We start from the raw sequence: 17,264 nt of genomic DNA, 5'->3' as shown, positions 1-17,264 counted from the left end.
GTCAAGGTGCGGACAGGCTGTCCTCTCTCCAGAGGCTCTGGGGAGGCTGCTTCTGCCTCCTGCAGATTCTGCTGGCCGGTGGGCCTTCCCTGGCTCGGGATCCTGATGTCTTTGGATGACAGAGGCTTGCCCGCTGCAGGCTACCCTCTGACCCCCAAAGATTTACGTCCGTCCCACACACAAAGTATATTCACCCCATCCCTAGACTCCCCACCTTATCAACCCATTACAGCATCTGCTCAGCCAAAAAGTGCCCGATCTCATTATCTGAATCATCCAAATCAGCATGAACGACGCTCTGCGTGGGATCCATCCTGGGACAAGGCTCCCCCTCGTGCGTGGCCCCGTGCCATGGAAAACAAGTTACTTTCTTCCGGAATATAATAATGGGATGGGCATCCTAGAATAGCTGCATGTTCTCCTCCCAGAAAGGGGAACGTGCCAGGAATAAAGGGGTCCCGGGTCCCCAGCAATCCCCAAGCCCAACGGGGAAATCCGTTAGGTCGCTGAACTCTGGAATCTCTGTGACTTGAGGCCCAACCTCTGCCTCATCCGTGACCCTGCCCCGGGGATGATCATGCCGTTTTCTTGAAGGTTATCTGCTGTTTCCCGCCTGAAGAGGTTTGGGAGTCCAGATCCTGTTTCCCTTTGGTCCAAGTTAGCAGTGCTTCTGCTGACCCAACATCCTGTTTTTGCGGCGTGTGTCCTGGGGCGGGGGGCATGCCACAGACACGGAGCCGGTCCCCATGCTGCCTGTGTTCCAGGGTCCCCCGAGATGGTTGAGCCCCCAGTCACACGCCTCTTGTCGCATCCCCAGCAAAGGTCCAGCCCAGCCTGAGAGGGGCCCCCTGTCCGCGAGCCGGGAGCTTGCAGGCAGGCGTCGCAATCGGGACAGGCTGAGCGTGTCCCCCGTCATCAAGTCCCGGTCCCCTCAGCCTGTCCCCTTTCTCAGCAAGAAGAAGCCAGGAGGCACCTGCATGGCTGTTCAGAAAGCCCCTGGCTCAGCGTCCATGCCCCTCGCTTACCCTTGCGCTCTCCGCACGGCGGCCCCACGCGGCTCAGCTCCGCTTTCTGTGTACGCTGGCCCCGCTGCCGTCCCTCCTGGATCGGTCATCAGAGAGGACGGTCACCCTCCTCCCGTTTCCAATGTCATGGTCCTCGTGTCCCTCCGGGCCGCCCCCAGCAGCACCTCAGCGTCCGTCCATACGGCCAGGGACGCTCTGCCGCTGGAGACAGCCTTGGCTCGCTCAGCCCGCTCCCCACCCTCTCTGGCGGCGCCCGCCAAGCCCTCTGCCCTGCGCGCCCGCCCAGCGCTGTCTGCTCCAGGCGGCCGGGCCTCTTCTACCACGTGCCCGTGTTCGGTCAGCCTCCACCCGACCCCGCGTTCCGAGCCCTCGCCGCTCTTGCGACGATCTGCACGGCTCTCTCCCACTCCTGGAGGCAGTGGGGCTCGGGGGGGCACGCCTGGCCGGGCGGCTGCGGGCTGTCCTTGGCTGTGGCCCAGTGCTGGGGTCTCTGCCTTCACGGTCGTCGGGCTCTCCCCCTCTGGTGGTCCATCTCCCTCTGCCTCCCCCTGTAAGGACCCTGGGGTGACATTTAGGACCTGCCTGGACCTTTCAGGAAAATCTTCCCATGTTATGCTTAACTCAATCAAACCTGCAATGGCTCTTTTTCCAAATAAGGTAACGTTCACAGGTTCCAGGGTTTAGGACTTCCTATCTTTGGGGCTCATCATCCAGCCTACTGGAACCCCCATTCCTAGCATTCAAGACGCAGAACTTCCCGTCTGTCCGTGTCTGACGCTTCTCTGGCCGTCCCCAGGGCAGCTTTCCTGCTGAGTACATCATGGACGAGGAAGGCCAAGGGCACCTGACCTGCCTGGACAGTAACCACTCCCATTTCATCCTTGTGGACGACGGGACCCACGGCTGCTATGGGGTCGAGATTCCCCTGCGGACGAAGCTGGAGAAGTTCATATCCGAGCAGACGAAGGAAAGAGGAGGTGAGTGGAGTGTATTTTTGGGGGCTGTCAGGGCGGCGGGGGGTGCCGGCTGGCCAAGGAGTCCCAGGCACAGCCGGCCGTGGCAGGACGTTCAACAGGCGGGCTGCTCGGGGCGCCATCGGGCACAGCTGGACTTCTTCCCACTGTCTCTCCATGCGCGTTCAGTGGGGATGCCTTCTGTCACCCCATTTAACTGGTGGAGGGAGGTGGGGTCAGACCCCCGGTTTTTCTGCTCTCTCTCGGGTCGTAGACCACCTACAGTCACCCTGCACCACAAACCCGGGCTCAGTTCAGAAACAGGAATGTGCAGAACGCGGCCCTGACACCGTTTCCCTTGTGGGTGGGATGGGGTGGGTTCTGGGACATGGGAAGGGCAAACACGCAGGAATTCGTGCACGATTTGGGGGGTAGGGGGGGACCCAGATAGCAGGAGTTTCCGGCTCCATAGCAGGTTGGGTGGGAGCTTTTAGAGCGGTGAGCAGGGGTGTTCAAGCCCCCCGAGGACCTGCCAACCTGGCCGTTCTCGGGCCTCAGGTGAGGCTGGTGCTGCTGGCCTGGGACCACAACTTAGAGCCCAGCTTTGCCTGAGGGAGCCTGGGGGGGCGCAGATGGGAGGGCAGAGCAACCTCGGCGGCACCTGGAGGCAAAGTTTGCTGCCCCGGAGAGATTTCTAAAGTCCTCAGCAGGCCCCAGGCCACCAGGATGGGTGAAAGGCCCAGGGCAGGGGGCGAATGGTGGGACAGAGGTCTGCAGATGGGGGACCCTCCTGGGGATCTGCAGGTGCAGGGAGCGTTCCAGGGGATCCCCCTGCTCTCCCCATGCCGTGCCCCCCGACCTTGATGGTGCCTTCCGCCCACTGGCTTGGTGTGTCCCCATGGCGTGCCCAGGTTTGAGGCGCCATAAAAGGGCCGGCGAGAGAAGCAGGCTGGTCACGGTGGCCGGCCAGGCAGACGGCCCTCCTCCCTTCCCGCCCCAGAACGGGAGTGCGAGTACGCGGTGGAGGATCTGTCTCAGGGCCTCAGATTTGCTCTTGTTACACAGAGCAAGCAGGTCGTCCGCCGACTGCAGAGCATCAGCCTGCGAAAGCTACTGAGTACTTCCTGCGCATCTCCCATCGGATGCGTCCGCCGTGATTAGGCTAGAGCTGGTGGGAGGCGGGCGAGAGTGCCCAGGTGGAGGGTCTGAGCCCCCATGTTCCCTAAACTGGGGATCCGTGCTTCGTCCTAGGCGTGGCCATCAAGATCCCCATCGTCTGTGTGGTGCTGGAAGGGGGGCCCGGCACGCTGCACGTGAGTAGTGGCCGGGGGAGGGGGCTCTGGGGGTCAAGCTCTGCTGCAGGGGGGAACTGCTGGCCCGAAGCCCCCTGACCAGCATCCCGCGGGGCCATTGGCAAGGGGGGGTGCCGGGAGAAAGGGAGGGGGCGTGTGACAGAGCCCTTCCAGGTGTGGCGGGAAGGTGGCCTTCGAGGAGGCGCCCTGCTATTGGGGGGGGACGTGCTGGCTCTGGCCCTGGGTGTGTGGCCAGGAAGAGGGACCCTCGGGGGACGGCAGCAAGGACGGAGCCACATGGGGGAGCGTCAGCGCAGAGGTCAGGCCCCGCCCCAGCCCCACGGGACCACAGCTCCCACGGAGAACCCAGTCCACGGAGTGAGGTTGGTCTCGCTGCTGGAGCGCTGCCTGACTTCACTTCTGCCACAGGATAATAGCACATTTGGGGCAGAAGGACCGTAGGAAATGTCTCGCGGGAGGACTCCCGGGGGGACGGGAGTGCACCTGGTGTCCCACTCCCTGCCCACGTGCAGCGCTCTGCATGGGGTCCCACAGGTGGCACCCAGACCTGTCTCGTCGGCCCGGAGGGTGTCTTCCCGCAGAGGTCCGAGGCCCTTCCTGAAGCTGACCTCACCCTGGGTGTCGGGGGATCTGCCCTGGTGGTCCTGGTCTCACGTTGGGCCTTCCCAAGGGCCGGGCCAGGCGGCACCCTCTCCCGCGACACGGGTCAGTGGGCCGATACGTCATGGGGGTTCTGTTTTGGTGGTCACGGTCCACCTGAGCAATGGGCCTGAAGGAGCTGGTCTATCAGGATGAGCCACTTTTGCCCTCTGGGCAGGGGAATGCTACCAAACTCAATGTTTTCGGTACGTTTCGCAGGAGCGCCTTAGCTCTGATACCGAGCCATGCTGCCGGAGAAGTCCCCGGTTCGGGGAGAGTCAGCGCGGGGCTCACAGGGGGCCCTTGCCTTGCAGACCATCTACAACGCCATCACCAACGGCACCCCCTGCGTGGTCGTGGAGGGCTCGGGCCGCGTGGCCGACGTCATTGCCCAGGTGGCCGGCCTGCCCATATCCGAGATCACCATTTCCAAGATTCAGCAGAAGCTCAGTGTGTTCTTCCAGGAGATGTTTGAGACCCTCAGTGAGAGCAGGATTGTTGAGTGGACCAAAAAGGCGAGCAGACGGGCCTGTGGGTCGGGAGGTGTGCAGCCAGCTCCCAGACGCCATTAGCCTGGAAACAGGACCGGGGCTGCAGCCCAGAAACGGAGACCCCAGTGGGCCTGGCGGGGGCATGGCATGCACTTTGGAGGGTGGGGGCTTCGTGCTGGGCAGGCAGGGGGCCCAGGGTGGGTTGGGAAGCCTTCAGCGGAGGCCACACACTGTCCTGCCGAGGGTGGGCACGTGTTGAATCTCTTGCCCCCCCGAAGTTCAGGCCTATGCTGGGGAACATTGGGGGCTGACCACACAGCTGCTTCAGAAGAGGGGCCTGCTGGGTTGGGGGCAGGAGGCTGCCGCGGAGGCCAGGGCGGGGGCAGAGGGCTGGAGAGCCGAGATCCAGGCCACAGGGGCGCTCCAGGTGACAGCCACGGGCGGCAGGGTCAGGCCCAGCCTGCAAGCCTGGCAAGCTCAGCCCCGCCCCCCCGCCCCCGGGCAGATGAATGGAGGCGTTTGAGGACTGGCAAGCCAGGGAGGCAGGTGAGGGGAGAGGGGCCCGTGTGGCATCTGGAAGGGGCTTCATGGGCACCCCTCAGCTAGAGGCATCTGCAGATGGGGGCCCTTCCTGGGGATCTGCAGGTGCAGAGAGCGTTCCAGGGGATCCCCCTGCTCTCCAGGAGGCCCCCCGCAGGGGCACCATGGCAGGACATCCTGAGTGGACACCAGGAGTTTGGGGACACGAACCCGCAGCTAACACCTCGGGCACACGCCCCAGGAGGGATGGGCCTGGCCCTCAGCTGCTGGGCTCAGCCTCTTTCCAGGGCCCTGGTCCTGCTCTCGCGCTCTTTTTGTCCTGGAATACTTTTAGCTTTGTAGGATAGTTGCCAAGATAGAGGGTTTCTATCCACGCTTCACCCAACCTCTCCTGATGCCCACATCCTGCAGAGGAGCGGCGCACTGTTGAAACTAAGAGATGAACGTTGGTTCCTCACTGTTGGCTGAACGCAGAGCCCCCCTCCCCTCCCTGCAGCTAGCTGCCAGACTGCAAAGATTTTCTGGAACGTCCCTAAGCTCGGGAGGAAAGGGGGGCTGCTCCGGCTGTGGGCAGGCTGTGGGCTGGGGGGCCCCACTTTCTGCTCCTGTCCTCAGCTCCGGAGCTGTGAGCCTCACGGGCGCCCCGTGATCTCTCAGAGCGGGGGTCCTCGCAGGCAGGGGGTGGGGGGTGGGGGGAGTTAGTGCAGGAATGGAGCAAGGACTCTTCCCCTGATGCTCACAGATGCCTGGACGCTGTCTGGCTCCGTTGGGAGAACTGCAGCGTTTGCAGTGGGCCTCAGAAGTGGCTGTGTCCTCAGAGCAGACTTTGGGTGGCCCCCGTGAGCTCTGTGGAAGGACCACAGCCTGCCGGGGGGGGTGGTGAGCGAGAAGGAGTGTGGCCGGGTCGGCCCTTGCTGGCACACGCAGCCCTGGCCAGCCTGGGGGAGCTCGAGCGGGGAGCCCCCAGCACCTCCCACTCTGGTGGTCACTCGGACCCTGCTGTCCCTGCTGCTCTCTGAACCTGGGGGCTCAGGGCCCATCTGTCTGAGGTCACCTGACCTCTGTTTCACAGCTGCATTCTTGGTGCTTCTCAGGTCCTCGGTTTCCCCAGCAAGGAGCTCAGTCTCTGTGCTTCACTGAGGTGTGTGAACAGCAAGCCGGGTTGTAAAAACTCCTGCAAATCCAAAGTTTTAAGCGCCTGACAGATGCTTTTCGGGGCACGTCTGTAGATCAGCTTAGCTCCTCTGACCATGTCTAATTTCGAGCCATGCGGACAATCTGTGCCCAGCAGCCAGGACCACAGGGACAGCCGTGGTCGGCCAGGTGGAGGGGGGATGTGGGTTTGGGAGGGGCTGGGCCTAGTGGGGGCAGCAGGGGCTCACTCTGGAGGGGGCAGGCGTAGGTTTTCGGGGCTTTGTGGATGGCACAGTGACCCCGTTCTCGTGTGCATGCTGTGGTCTCTGAGCGACCGCGTTAGATCCGGATGTTCCGTGAGATGGTTTCGCCCTGAGCGCCGGCTCAGTCTGTGAAGACGCTGAAGTCCGGCTGTGAGCGTCAGCTCGGCTCCCGATGGCGCCATTGGGCGTTGGTGGGCACGCCCTGGGGCCTTTCTCCAGTTACTTTATAAATTATTCAGGCAATTCTTCGAACTGAAACTAACTCACTATTGTCAAAAGTTGCCTGTTTGAATCCACTCTCCGTGGCTGACTCAAAGCCCTAAAAAAGGTCTCGTACGAATCCATCTCAAGTCTTGCCATTCATTGTCATTCTGGTTCGGAGGAGGGGGGGGACCCTCGGCTACAGAGTCCCGATCCGCTATTCATTCAACAAACCTCAGAGCGTTGGTCTACACTGTGGGTGGTGTCTGGGATGAATAGGAGGGTCTTGTTCCCTCTGATGCTGCCGTGGGTGGGCATAGACATCCACCGTGATGAGGGGTTGCTCATTGCGGGGGCTTGCAGCCAACACCAGAGAGCTGTGTGTCAAAAGGGAATTGTTTGCTCTCTCTGAGCATTGCTTTTCTTGTCCTTAAAATAGGGATAATTATCGGGCGCCTGGGTGGCTCAGTTGGTTAAGCGACTGCCTTCGGCTCAGGTCATGATCCTGGAGTCCCAGGATCGAGTCCCGCATCGGGCTCCCTGCTCGGCAGGGAGTCTGCTTCTCCCTCTGACCCTCCCCCCTCTCATGTGCTCTCTCTCTCAAATAAATAAAATCTTTAAAAAATAATAATAATAAAAAAATAGGGATAATTATCGCTTAAGCTCAGAGAACAGACAGCGAGTATCTACACAAAGTGCTTGGTACTGTGTCCGCATGCATAAGCTCAAACGCTGGCAGCTGCTCCCACTCAGCTCAGGGCCTAAACTCAGGAGACATGATTTCAGCTGGGGGTGGGGGGCCTGGGCAGGGAGACGGGGGGTATTTTAGAGTCGGCGCAAAAGGTGGACCTGAAGGATGGGGAAAGTTGGGGTCTTAGAGGTGGAGGTGGGGCGAGTGAGGCCGCCCTCTAGGTGGGGAGGGGGCCAGGCTGGGGTGGGGGTGGATAGGGTGGGCAAGGCTGGGCGTGGCCGACTAGGGAGCTAGGGAGAGAGGCCGGAGGCCCGTGGGAGCTGCGGTATGATGTGCTTGTGAAAGACTCACCCTGGAGCGCCTGGGTGGCTCAGATGGTTAAGCGTCTGCCTTCGGCTCAGGTCATGATCCCAGGATCCTGGGATCAAGTCCCACATCGGGCTCCCTGCTTCTTGGGAGCCTGCTTCTCCCTCTGCCTCTCTTTCTCTGTCTCTCATGAATAAATAAATAAAATCTTTAAAAAAAAAAAAAAGACTCACCCTGGCCTCAGGGTGAAGGGCCGATGGGGAGCAGTGCCTGGCAGCAGGCTTAGATGTGATAGATAGATGGGTGATAGGTACATGGATGGATGGACGACGGATGGATGGACGGATGGACAGACAGACGGATATAGTAGGTGGCTGGATAGACAGACGGGTAGGTAGGTAGGTAGGTAGGATGAGCAGATAGATAGGTACGTGGACAGGTGGGTGGGTGGGTGGATGACTGGATGGCTGGTGGGCGGGCAGGTAGGTAGGTAGGCAAGGTGAGGAGTGGCAGGGCCCAGGCAGGAGGACTGGGGGAGAAGTCTCAAGTTCAGCGGTGTCCGGCATTCAGCACACAGTCTCATGCCGGTGTGAAATTCCTTACACTTGGGTTGTGTTTCCACCGGCAGACCACTCACGAATATTGCATATTTGGTCCTTACGTGCCTTCATCTTCACCACTGGGGGCGTACGGAGGCGAGGGGCTGGCCCAGGCCACACCGGCAGGCAGGACTCACGCCTGGGCTCGGCTGTGTGTCTGGGGTCTCGATTCTGCAGGTGCCCTTTGAGGAGGCAGGGGGCCTGCGTGTCACCCCAAACCTCACTCGGGCAATGTCTATTGCAGATCCAAGACATCGTCCGGAGGCGGCAGCTGCTGACCATCTTCCGGGAAGGCAAGGATGGCCAGCAGGACGTGGACGTGGCCATCCTGCAGGCCTTGCTGAAAGGTGAGAGTCAGGCAAGGTGGGGCGAGAGGGAGAAGCAGAACGAGGGGGCTCAGGACCCTGAGTTTGCATGAGCCAAAAACCGACCCCTGGGTCAGACGTGCTGGTCAGAGGGCAGCTGGTGGGGGACCGTGCTGGGGCGCACCTCACTCTCCTGCCAGGCGGGGGGTGCCCTGCAGCCGGTGTTGGGGTTTCGGGCTCCTTTCTGCAACTTCTCTGCTTCACGGGAACCCGAGGACACCTGCACTAAGGTGCCCCCCACGGTCGTCACAGCTGCACATACGATTCCAGGTCTCGGAAGGCCTGCCCCTGACCTCCCATGCGTCCTCACATGCAGCAGGGACCCCCCGGACACTAAAGCTCCCGCGGTGGCCGGGCTTAGGCCAACCCCTTGGCCTGCTCTCTGCCCCACGCTGCCCCCCCTCCCCCTCCTGGGGGAAGACAGATGCCCCCGTCCCTCCACTGGCTCCGACAGGGCTGCAGACGAGCTGATGTTCTGCCCGCCGGCTGCCCCTCACCCTCCAGGGACGCGGCCCAGGCAGAGCCGGGCGACAGGGCAGGAAGCTCTGGTGGGAGAGGCTCAAACCCGGCTTTGTTCTGCGACCTCTTCCTGACATAAAACCTCCCAATCAGCGAGATGGTTAAAACCAGGACCAGGGCCCCCACGTCAAGACCTCTGTCCAGGGAGACAGAAGAGCCGGGAGGAGCCGGCTGAATAGAATCAGAGCAACTGTGGAGGCTGACCGTGTGGCAGAGCAGGAGGTGGACCCCTCGGACCCCACAGACCCCCACCAGCAAGGGCACGGGGGGCTGGAAAAGCCGGCGTGAATGTCTGTGTGATGGCAGGGGGTCGACAGTCTCACTTTGCGGCGCCCGACCTTCCTGTTCAAGGACGGGGCCGTGAGGGCGTCTGTCCCTTCCTAGCCTTCTGTGAGGTGGCCGAAGGAGCCAGAAGAGGGACACCAGGCCGCCCGCGTCCAGGGAAATGCCCTCGAAGGCGGTGAAGGGGGGCCCTGGGGCCCTGGGTGTGGCCATCTGTGCATAACGCTGCAGAGGGAAGGACCCCTTGCCCACGGCCAGGATGGACCCCAACGTCTGCTCTCAAGTGTGCTCTCGGGCATCCAAGACCCAGTGAGGCCAGCGCTGTGGATCGTGGTTTCTGCTGGGGCCCGCGCCGAGCCGGGAGGGTGGGCCGGTGCCTCTGGGGTGGTGGAAAGTTCCATTTCTCGATCCTGGTGGTGGACACAGGTGTAGACGTCAGCCGGAGTCACTGAGCTGCACATTTAAGGCGGTGCCCTTTAGAGGTAGGTCACCCTCCGTGAGGAGTTAGGGAAAGCTTGTTTGGCCTTAGCTTGTGTTGGGCAGCATCCATGGACGGTGCCTCCCGAGTCCCAGCCCGGGGGGAGAGCGGGTCATGGGGGAGAGACAGAGGCCGCATTTATTTCTGGAAGCAACACAGAGTAATTGGTTGTAATTCATTGCTCAGGAGAAAGGCAGTGGGACTCTGGGCGAAAGGGACTCTCCCTTTATTATGTGAGTATATATGAAAAAATAGAAATACACACATATATATGGTTTTTCAATGACAACCCCTTTTAAAAATCACCTTTATTGAGGTACGGCTTATATACAGGTAAAGTCCCCCATCCTGGGTTTACTGCTACGTGCATTTTAACAGGTATGTCCCCCCCGTGCACCCATCCAATCCAGACGCGGGACACGATCCCCCCCCCGCCCCCGCCCCTGAAAGCTCCCTGTGCCTCTGTGCTTCAGGTGACCATTTCTCTGCTTTCTGTCCTGATAGGCGGGCTTATCCCCATGACAGAGCCTCACATAAATGGAACCACACGCAGTACTCCTTTCTGTCCCGCTTCTCGGGCTCAGCGCAACATCTTGGAGACTTTTCCGCGTTGTCGCACGTCCCAGAACTCTGTTCCTTTCTGCTGCGAGCAGTCCTCCAGGGCTCGTTTTCCAGTGCATGTGTTGCTGGACACGCAGGCCGCCTCCAGCGTGGGGCTCTTATAAATAAAGCTGCTATTTGTTCTCTTTTCTCTTGGGCCCACATCTCGGGGTGGAATTACTGGTTCTTTATGGTAAGCGTATGTTTAACTCGATAAGAAACCGCCAAACTGCTTTCCAACGAGATCACACCCCTTTACCCCGCCGCCAGGCGTGGACGCGGCCTCTAGCGGCTCGGCGTCTTCACCGTCCCTCGGTGCGGTCGCCGTCTGAGGGGTGTGAGGTGACAGCTCAGTGTGGTCTGAATTCGCGTCTCCCCGATGGCCGGCGACATCCTGGGCTTGTTGGCCGTGTACGTATCATCCTGGTGACAGGTCTTTCAGGTCTTCTGTCCGCGTTTATTTGGTTGTTGGTCGTCTCGTTGTTGAGTCGTAAGAGTTCTCGATGCAGTCGGAAACTGGGCCTCTGTCTGATACATGCCCTGGGGCTGTTTTCTCTTGGGCCCTGGCCCCGTTTCCTAGCTCCTTCAAGGTGTCCTTGGCAAGCGGAAGGCTTAGGTTTCACCGGAGCGTGATCGATCCGTTTTGTCGCGTGTGGCTCATGTTCCCCGCCCCCGAGAAACCCCTGCGCCCATGGCTGCAGGCTTCAGGCGGCCTCGCTGCGGGCACAGCCTTCTGCTCGCGTCTCCGCACTGCGCCTCACGCTGGCTTCTGCAGTGTGTGGTGTGAGAAAGGGTCGAAGTTGCTGTTTCCTTCCCCAAGTAAGCACCCGGGATTTAGTGCACAACGCCAGCAAGAGAGAGCAGGAACTGGTTGGCAGAGTGCCTGCGGTGAGAGCCTGGCCGAACTCTGGTTTTGCACTGAAGGCGGGAAAGGGAACGGACTGCATGTGCAGCTGTCACTTCCGAATGCTCCTTCAGAAAGGCCTGTCTGTCCAAGACAGTGTTTTCTTGAAGCCTGGGGGACAAGGGGCTTGACCAGGCAGGGGGCAGGGGTGAGCCCAAGCGATGCCCCAAACCCGGAGAGTCTCTGATTCCAGCGCTGAAAGGAAAAGCGCCTTCACGGGGGCGGATTTTGCTGCTGGGCACGCTCTTCGGTCGAAGTCGGAGGACCAGGCTTGGTGACAGGTGCCTCCCTGTCTGACTTTGTCGGATGCAGGGAAGTGGCTTTGAGGCCCAGACCAAAGCCCCCTGACATGAGTGCCTTTTGCCTGCAGCCTCTCGGAGCCATGACTACTTTGGCCACGAGAACTGGGGCCACCAGCTGAAGTTGGCGGTGGCGTGGAACCGCGTGGACATCGCCCGGAGCGAGATCTTCTCTGACGAGCGGCAGTGGAAGGTAGGGCTCCTGGGAGGCCCTGCGGACGGCCTTGTTGGCCGGCAGGAGCAAGGACAGGCCCTGAGGGTGGCTTCTGTCTAGACCCCAGCCTCGTGCTGGTGGAGAGCACCCTGGTCACTTCCTCCCTTCCCGAATCGGACACACCGCGATCAGGGTGTGCGAGGCGTGCCCCCCATGCTGCTCTCTCTCAGCCTTCAGAGCTGCACCCCGTGATGATGGCCGCCCTCATTTCCAACAAGCCCGAGTTTGTGAAGCTCTTCCTGGAGAATGGGGTGCGGCTGAAGGAGTTCGTGACCTGGGACACCCTGCTCTACTTATACCAGCACCTGGACCCCTCCTGCCTGTTCCACAGCAAGCTGCAGAAGGTGCTGGCCGAGGAGCCCGAGCGGCCGGCGTCCAGGCCCACGGCCCCCCGCGTGCAGATGCACCACGTGGCCCAGGTGCTCCGCGAGCTCCTGGGGGACTTCACGCAGCCGCTCTACCCCCGGCCCCGGACGGGCGATCGGCCCCATCTCCTGCTCCCCGTGCCAAACGTCAAGCTCAATGTGCGTGCTGGTGACGGGGCTCCCCGCCCTGCCTGGCCTGGGTGCTGGGCCGCTGCTAGGTTCTTAGCGCTTCTGTTTAAAGAAATAATCTTTTATTGTTATTGGAAAGAAATACAATCCCTATCTTGGTCTGTCGGGGCCGCCATCACAAGATACCATAGCCCAGGCGGCTTAAACAACAGACATTTAGTCTCTCACAGGCTGAAGGCTAAGTCCGAGGTCGAGACGTCAGCGGGGTTGGTTTCCAGTGGGGCCTCTCTTCCTGGCTTGAGGATGGCCGCCTTCTTGCCACGTCCACACGTGGTCTTTGTTCCGTGGGCACGCAGAGAGATACAGAGAGCAATGGTGTCCTTTCTTCTTATAGGGACACCAGTCCTATCAAAGCAGGGCCACAACCTATGGCCCTAATCACCTCCTTAGACACCCTGTCTCCAAATATAGTCACTTTAGGAGCTGGGGCTTCAACATACAAATTCTGGGGACGCATTTCAGTCCATAGTTCTCCCTTTCTAAAAATTTCAAATGGTACAAAAGGTTATGTGGGGAAAATGGTCCCCCTCATGCCATGAACTCCAGTCCTGGCCACCATGTGGTCAGGTCAGCAGGATTCCACCGCATCACCGTGAGGGTACCCAGCACGTGCACTGCACTGCGGGAGAAGTCCTTTTCTAGTCTCTATCCATATTTGATGGGAATCCTGCAGCATCTCAGCACTAAGTGTTATGTTAGCGAGTATCCACCTCCCCGGTTCTTGAAGCTTTCACAAACGAAGCCCAAGTGCTGAGTTTTGTCAGGTGCGTTTTGAGAATTTGAACTGCTCTTCTTTGTTAACCTATGAATTTGCTGAATTATTTTAATAGATTTCCTGATAGCAAAACATTTTTATTCCTGTTTTAATCTCAACTTGATTGCAGCGGAACATGTGTTTAGTATGATGCTGGATTATGTTGCCAATATTTTCATGGTTTTTGCATCAGAATCTTTGAGCCTTTGATTGTAGTTTTATTTTGGGGGCTATCTTTGTCAGGTTCCGGTATCAGCTTTATGTTATCCTTGGGAAAACCATTGGGAAACCTTCCTTATTTCTTTGCTCTGGAACATTCTATGTGGCTGGAATTCTTTGTTCTTATAAGCTCGGCAGGCTCTCCTATGAGTCCATCAGGGCTCAGTGCCTTTTTGGGTAGTAGCTCTGAGAACTTTCTCCAGTTTCTTTTCTGATAATTTCTTGGTTTAGGTTTTCTATGTGTTCTACAATCAGATTTGGTTTGTAGTTGTTGTTTTGGGGGGGTTTTTTTGGTAGAAAATTATCCCATTCCTTCAGGTTTTCAAATTCATCCATTGTCTCGGATGAGCTCTGTCTGACCCCTCCTGAGAAAGATGTTGTTGTGGCTTGGTTTTGTATATTCACAATTCTGCTCTTCTTGATTCCATTGTATTTAAGATACCCTTTAAAAAGGTCCAAAGTGGAAGCTCATAGTTAACCATGTCTGTAATTTATTTGGTTTGTCAACTAATTTCTTCTAATATAAAGACAAGCCTTCAAGAAATTTCTAAAATTTCTTAAAGAAAGTGGAATCTTGTGTGTTGTGTGGGAAATGTGTTCTCACTTCTGGAAATTGTTTCCAGACTGTCTGAGTAGGTGTTTACTGATTGATGGGCCAGGAACCTGGATTCCTGCATCACTGTGTGAATTGAGTGTGTCTGGGGGCAAGGTGCCCTCCTGGTCACATGTAATCATTGTCTGTTCGGCTCTTTCTTATTGGCCTTCTCTGCAGGAGACACTGTGTAGATTCCCTTGAGGAGCTCACAGCCATGAATCTAGAACAGACTCTGTACTAGAAGTTGACATCACAGAAAGGCTTTGATGCCATCAGATAAGATTAAGGAAACTCGAGGTGCCTGTTGTGTAAATAAGAGGCTACAATTGTTGGCAAAGGAATTATCTGGGTAGTCCACTTTCTGAATGTTTCTACGTGTCTCCAGAGTGACGGTTTTAAAACTCCAGTATGCATGAAATTGGTCTAAGGTGTTGTTGAAAATGCAAGTTGCAGGGCTCACCCTCCAGGGATAGTAGTTCTGGAAAGGTGTGGGGGGGCTCAGCCTCTAGGGACAGTGGTTCTGGGAAGGTGTGGAGCTGGGCTCAGGACCTGCACCCTCAACAGGCCCACCCAGGGATACTGACGCTAGTGGGAACCTAGGAGAGTTTCTTAATGTCCACTGCTCACCAGATGCAGGGAGTGAGTCTCCGGTCCCTCCACAAGCGTTCACCAGGACATGTGCCCTTCACCATGGACCCAATCCGTGATCTTCTCATTTGGGCCATCATCCAGAACCGTCGGGAGCTGGCAGAAATCATCTGGGCGCAGGTAACTAGACCTGTTTCTCAAGATGCATGACCGTGTGTGGACAGGTAACAGGGCTCCAGCCAGGGAGTGTGGCCAGAAAGCCCAGGACCAACAGCAGGTAGAGGAGCACGTGACCTTGGAGGGAGAGCAGTGGGTGTCCATGACCCCAGAAGGGACCCAGAGTGCCCAGTGTTGGAGAACAGAGAGCTTGGCTCAGGCAAGGAAAGAATTTTAAGAAGGTGTGCTGTCCAGGGCGGAGGCTCAGCATGCAGGCACAGCTGGGTGGAGCCAACCTCCATGGCGACACAGGTGGGTTCTGGTGAGTCGGCCCCTGTGCCATGGCCGACCTGCTCAGTAGAGACTCTGCAGAAGGTGACATCCCTGGAGGGGCTGCATCTCCTTCCACTGACCATTAGGGATCTCAACAGAGACAGTTTGTTACTCAGATGGGGAGCAAGCCCCTGATGTATCTGCCCTGAGCCCCTTTGTGAGCTCTTTGGGCACATCGGCCCTCAGCTCCCTCATCACTAGACTGTGGGCAGCTTCATGGTCATGATGGAGGACGTGCCAGGCTCAAGTCCCCCACACGTGGTTTTCCTTTACTTCAAGCAGATTCTCTTCTTAAAGGTAAATTAAAGTGTAATTTTTTTCTCAGAGAAGTCCCCTACTTCTCAGTGTTGGCATTTCCAAATTGCTTTTATGGAATTGGCCCCCTCCCCAGTGTCACCAGCAGAGAGGCTTCGGTGGCTTCCACCCTCCCCATGGTTCTGGGAGGTTTGTCCTTTCCCAAGGCATGTGGTGGGTCAGCGGCAGAGCTAGGCCTGACTGTGGCCTCGGGTGTGCTCTGTGGGGCTCAGTGCATGGGAGGACCAACGATTTCCAGGCTCTGCCACCGGCCCCTTGTTGTGGGCCAGACAGTGCCTCTGGGCTGTGCTTTGAGAGGCTTCCCTGAGATTTTCTCAGCATCCTTGGTGCCTGGGACTGGCAGTGCCACTGAGGCGGGGTGGCTAGAGCCTGAGGGGGACTTGTGTGGACCTGGTCCCATTTTTGTCCTTTAGCCCCGTGCCTGGGGTTGACCAGATGCCCAGGCAGTGCTGGGACTCATGCTGTCTGGGCTGTGCTCTGGGTGGGCAAGCAGACCCCTCCCACTGGCCAGTGCAGGAGACTGGGCCACCAGCTCAGGCTCACCTACTGATTTGGGGTGACCCAAGTGGTTTATGTGGACAGGGGCACAAGTAATCACGTAGTGGCCCACACTGTCGTGAGGCCTCTGTTCTCATCACCCCCGGGCAGTGTGACTGGGGTTCCTGGGCTGGACCGTCCAGGTCCTCACAGTAGCTTCCCTGGTGCCCAGAGCCAGGACTGCATTGTGGCAGCCTTGGCCTGCAGCAAGATCCTAAAGGAGCTGTCCAAGGAGGAGGAGGACACGGAGAGCTTGGAGGGGATGCTGGTGCTCGCTGATGAGTATGAACACAGAGCCATCGGTGAGTTCATGGGGTGGTGGCCTTGGACCACAGCTCAACTCCTCACATATCGCCCCAGGGTCCTCATCCCTGGTCCTGCTCGGACCGTGGCATCTGGAGGAGCCACTCCCGGATGCTGTCCCCAGGTCGATCATGGATCTTCCTTCCGCCAGGGGTGTTCACCGAGTGCCACCGGAAGGACGAGGAAAGAGCGCAGAAACTGCTCACCCGTGTGTCGGAGGCCTGGGGGAAGACCACCTGCCTGCAGCTGGCCCTGCAGGCCAAGGACATGAAGTTCGTGTCTCACGGAGGCATCCAGGTGACCTTCTGAGGCTCGCTTCCAGGAAGAGCTGCCTGTGGGCTGTGGGCGCCGAGGCAGCCTCTCGCTCACCTTCAGGCACACAGGTCCCTGCACTGCGGCTGCCCAGGGTCCCGGGGACAGGGCCTGGCCCTTGGTCGTGTGCTCCCCTCCCGTTTTGCAGGTCAGGAAACTGACGCTAAGAGAGAGTGGGTGGTGGGTTGTGAAGGCTCATCCCTACAGGGGTGTTCTAACTGGGAGCCTGCAGTCCTCCGGGTGGCCCCAGCCCGTTCCCCTGGGAAAGATTGGCTGGGCCCTGCCCACCGCGAGCCTCTTCCTCAGCCGGCAGATGATGGGGTCTGTCCTGCACTGCCCACCACACGGTGTGGCCTGGGGGGGGGGGGATCAGAGCACTGTGCTAGGGAGCATGCAGGCACTTCGCACGGAGCAGACCCATCCTTCACCCTCAGGGGTGGGGTCCAGGGTCGCCCACTATTCTGAAGCTGCGTCCTCTGTCCACAGGCCTTTCTAACCAAGGTGTGGTGGGGCCAGCTCTGCGTGGACAACGGGCTCTGGCGGGTGATCCTGTGTATGCTGGCCTTCCCGCTGCTCTATACCAGCCTCATCTCCTTCAGGTACCAGGTGGCTGCTGGGCTGTGGGCAGGGGCCGGGGCCTCAGACCGTCCTTCCCCATTGTGCTTGCAGGGGGCAAGTCATGCCTGTCCTCATGGCTGCCCCTGGGTCCTACAGCGGGAGAGGCATGCGGGCGGGAGGCAGAGGGAGGGTCCCCACCTGTGTGAAGCACCCACTGTGGGCTG

At 58.9% G+C, this 17,264-nt stretch overlaps 1 protein-coding gene across 2 annotated transcripts in view; it reads left to right on the top strand.

Moving 5' to 3' along the window:
• Nucleotides 1-17,264, top strand: part of TRPM2 (transient receptor potential cation channel subfamily M member 2) — a 57,144-nt gene that overhangs the window by 16,981 nt on the left and 22,899 nt on the right. Inside the window, exons 6-15 of one of the 2 annotated variants that reach the window (XM_045902362.3) lie at nt 1,822-2,002; nt 3,230-3,291; nt 4,245-4,445; nt 8,400-8,502; nt 11,674-11,795; nt 11,987-12,340; nt 14,569-14,706; nt 16,040-16,169; nt 16,322-16,467; nt 16,969-17,081. In XM_045902362.3, coding sequence (XP_045758318.2) covers nt 1,822-2,002; nt 3,230-3,291; nt 4,245-4,445; nt 8,400-8,502; nt 11,674-11,795; nt 11,987-12,340; nt 14,569-14,706; nt 16,040-16,169; nt 16,322-16,467; nt 16,969-17,081 — 1,550 coding nt within the window. Of the gene's footprint in view, nt 1-1,821; nt 2,003-3,229; nt 3,292-4,244; nt 4,535-8,399; nt 8,503-11,673; nt 11,796-11,986; nt 12,341-14,568; nt 14,707-16,039; nt 16,170-16,321; nt 16,468-16,968; nt 17,082-17,264 lie in introns of those variants that run through there. The other variant, XM_064578042.1, reaches the window with a different exon arrangement.

The sequence above is a fragment of the Mirounga angustirostris genome, unplaced genomic scaffold (genome assembly GCF_029215605.1).
Source record: "Mirounga angustirostris isolate CCGP_5_RB_7025 unplaced genomic scaffold, mMirAng1.0.hap1 SCAF_1, whole genome shotgun sequence".
In the NCBI taxonomy this organism is placed as follows: Eukaryota; Metazoa; Chordata; class Mammalia; order Carnivora; family Phocidae; genus Mirounga; species Mirounga angustirostris.
This window is presented reverse-complemented; position numbering and strand designations above follow the sequence as displayed.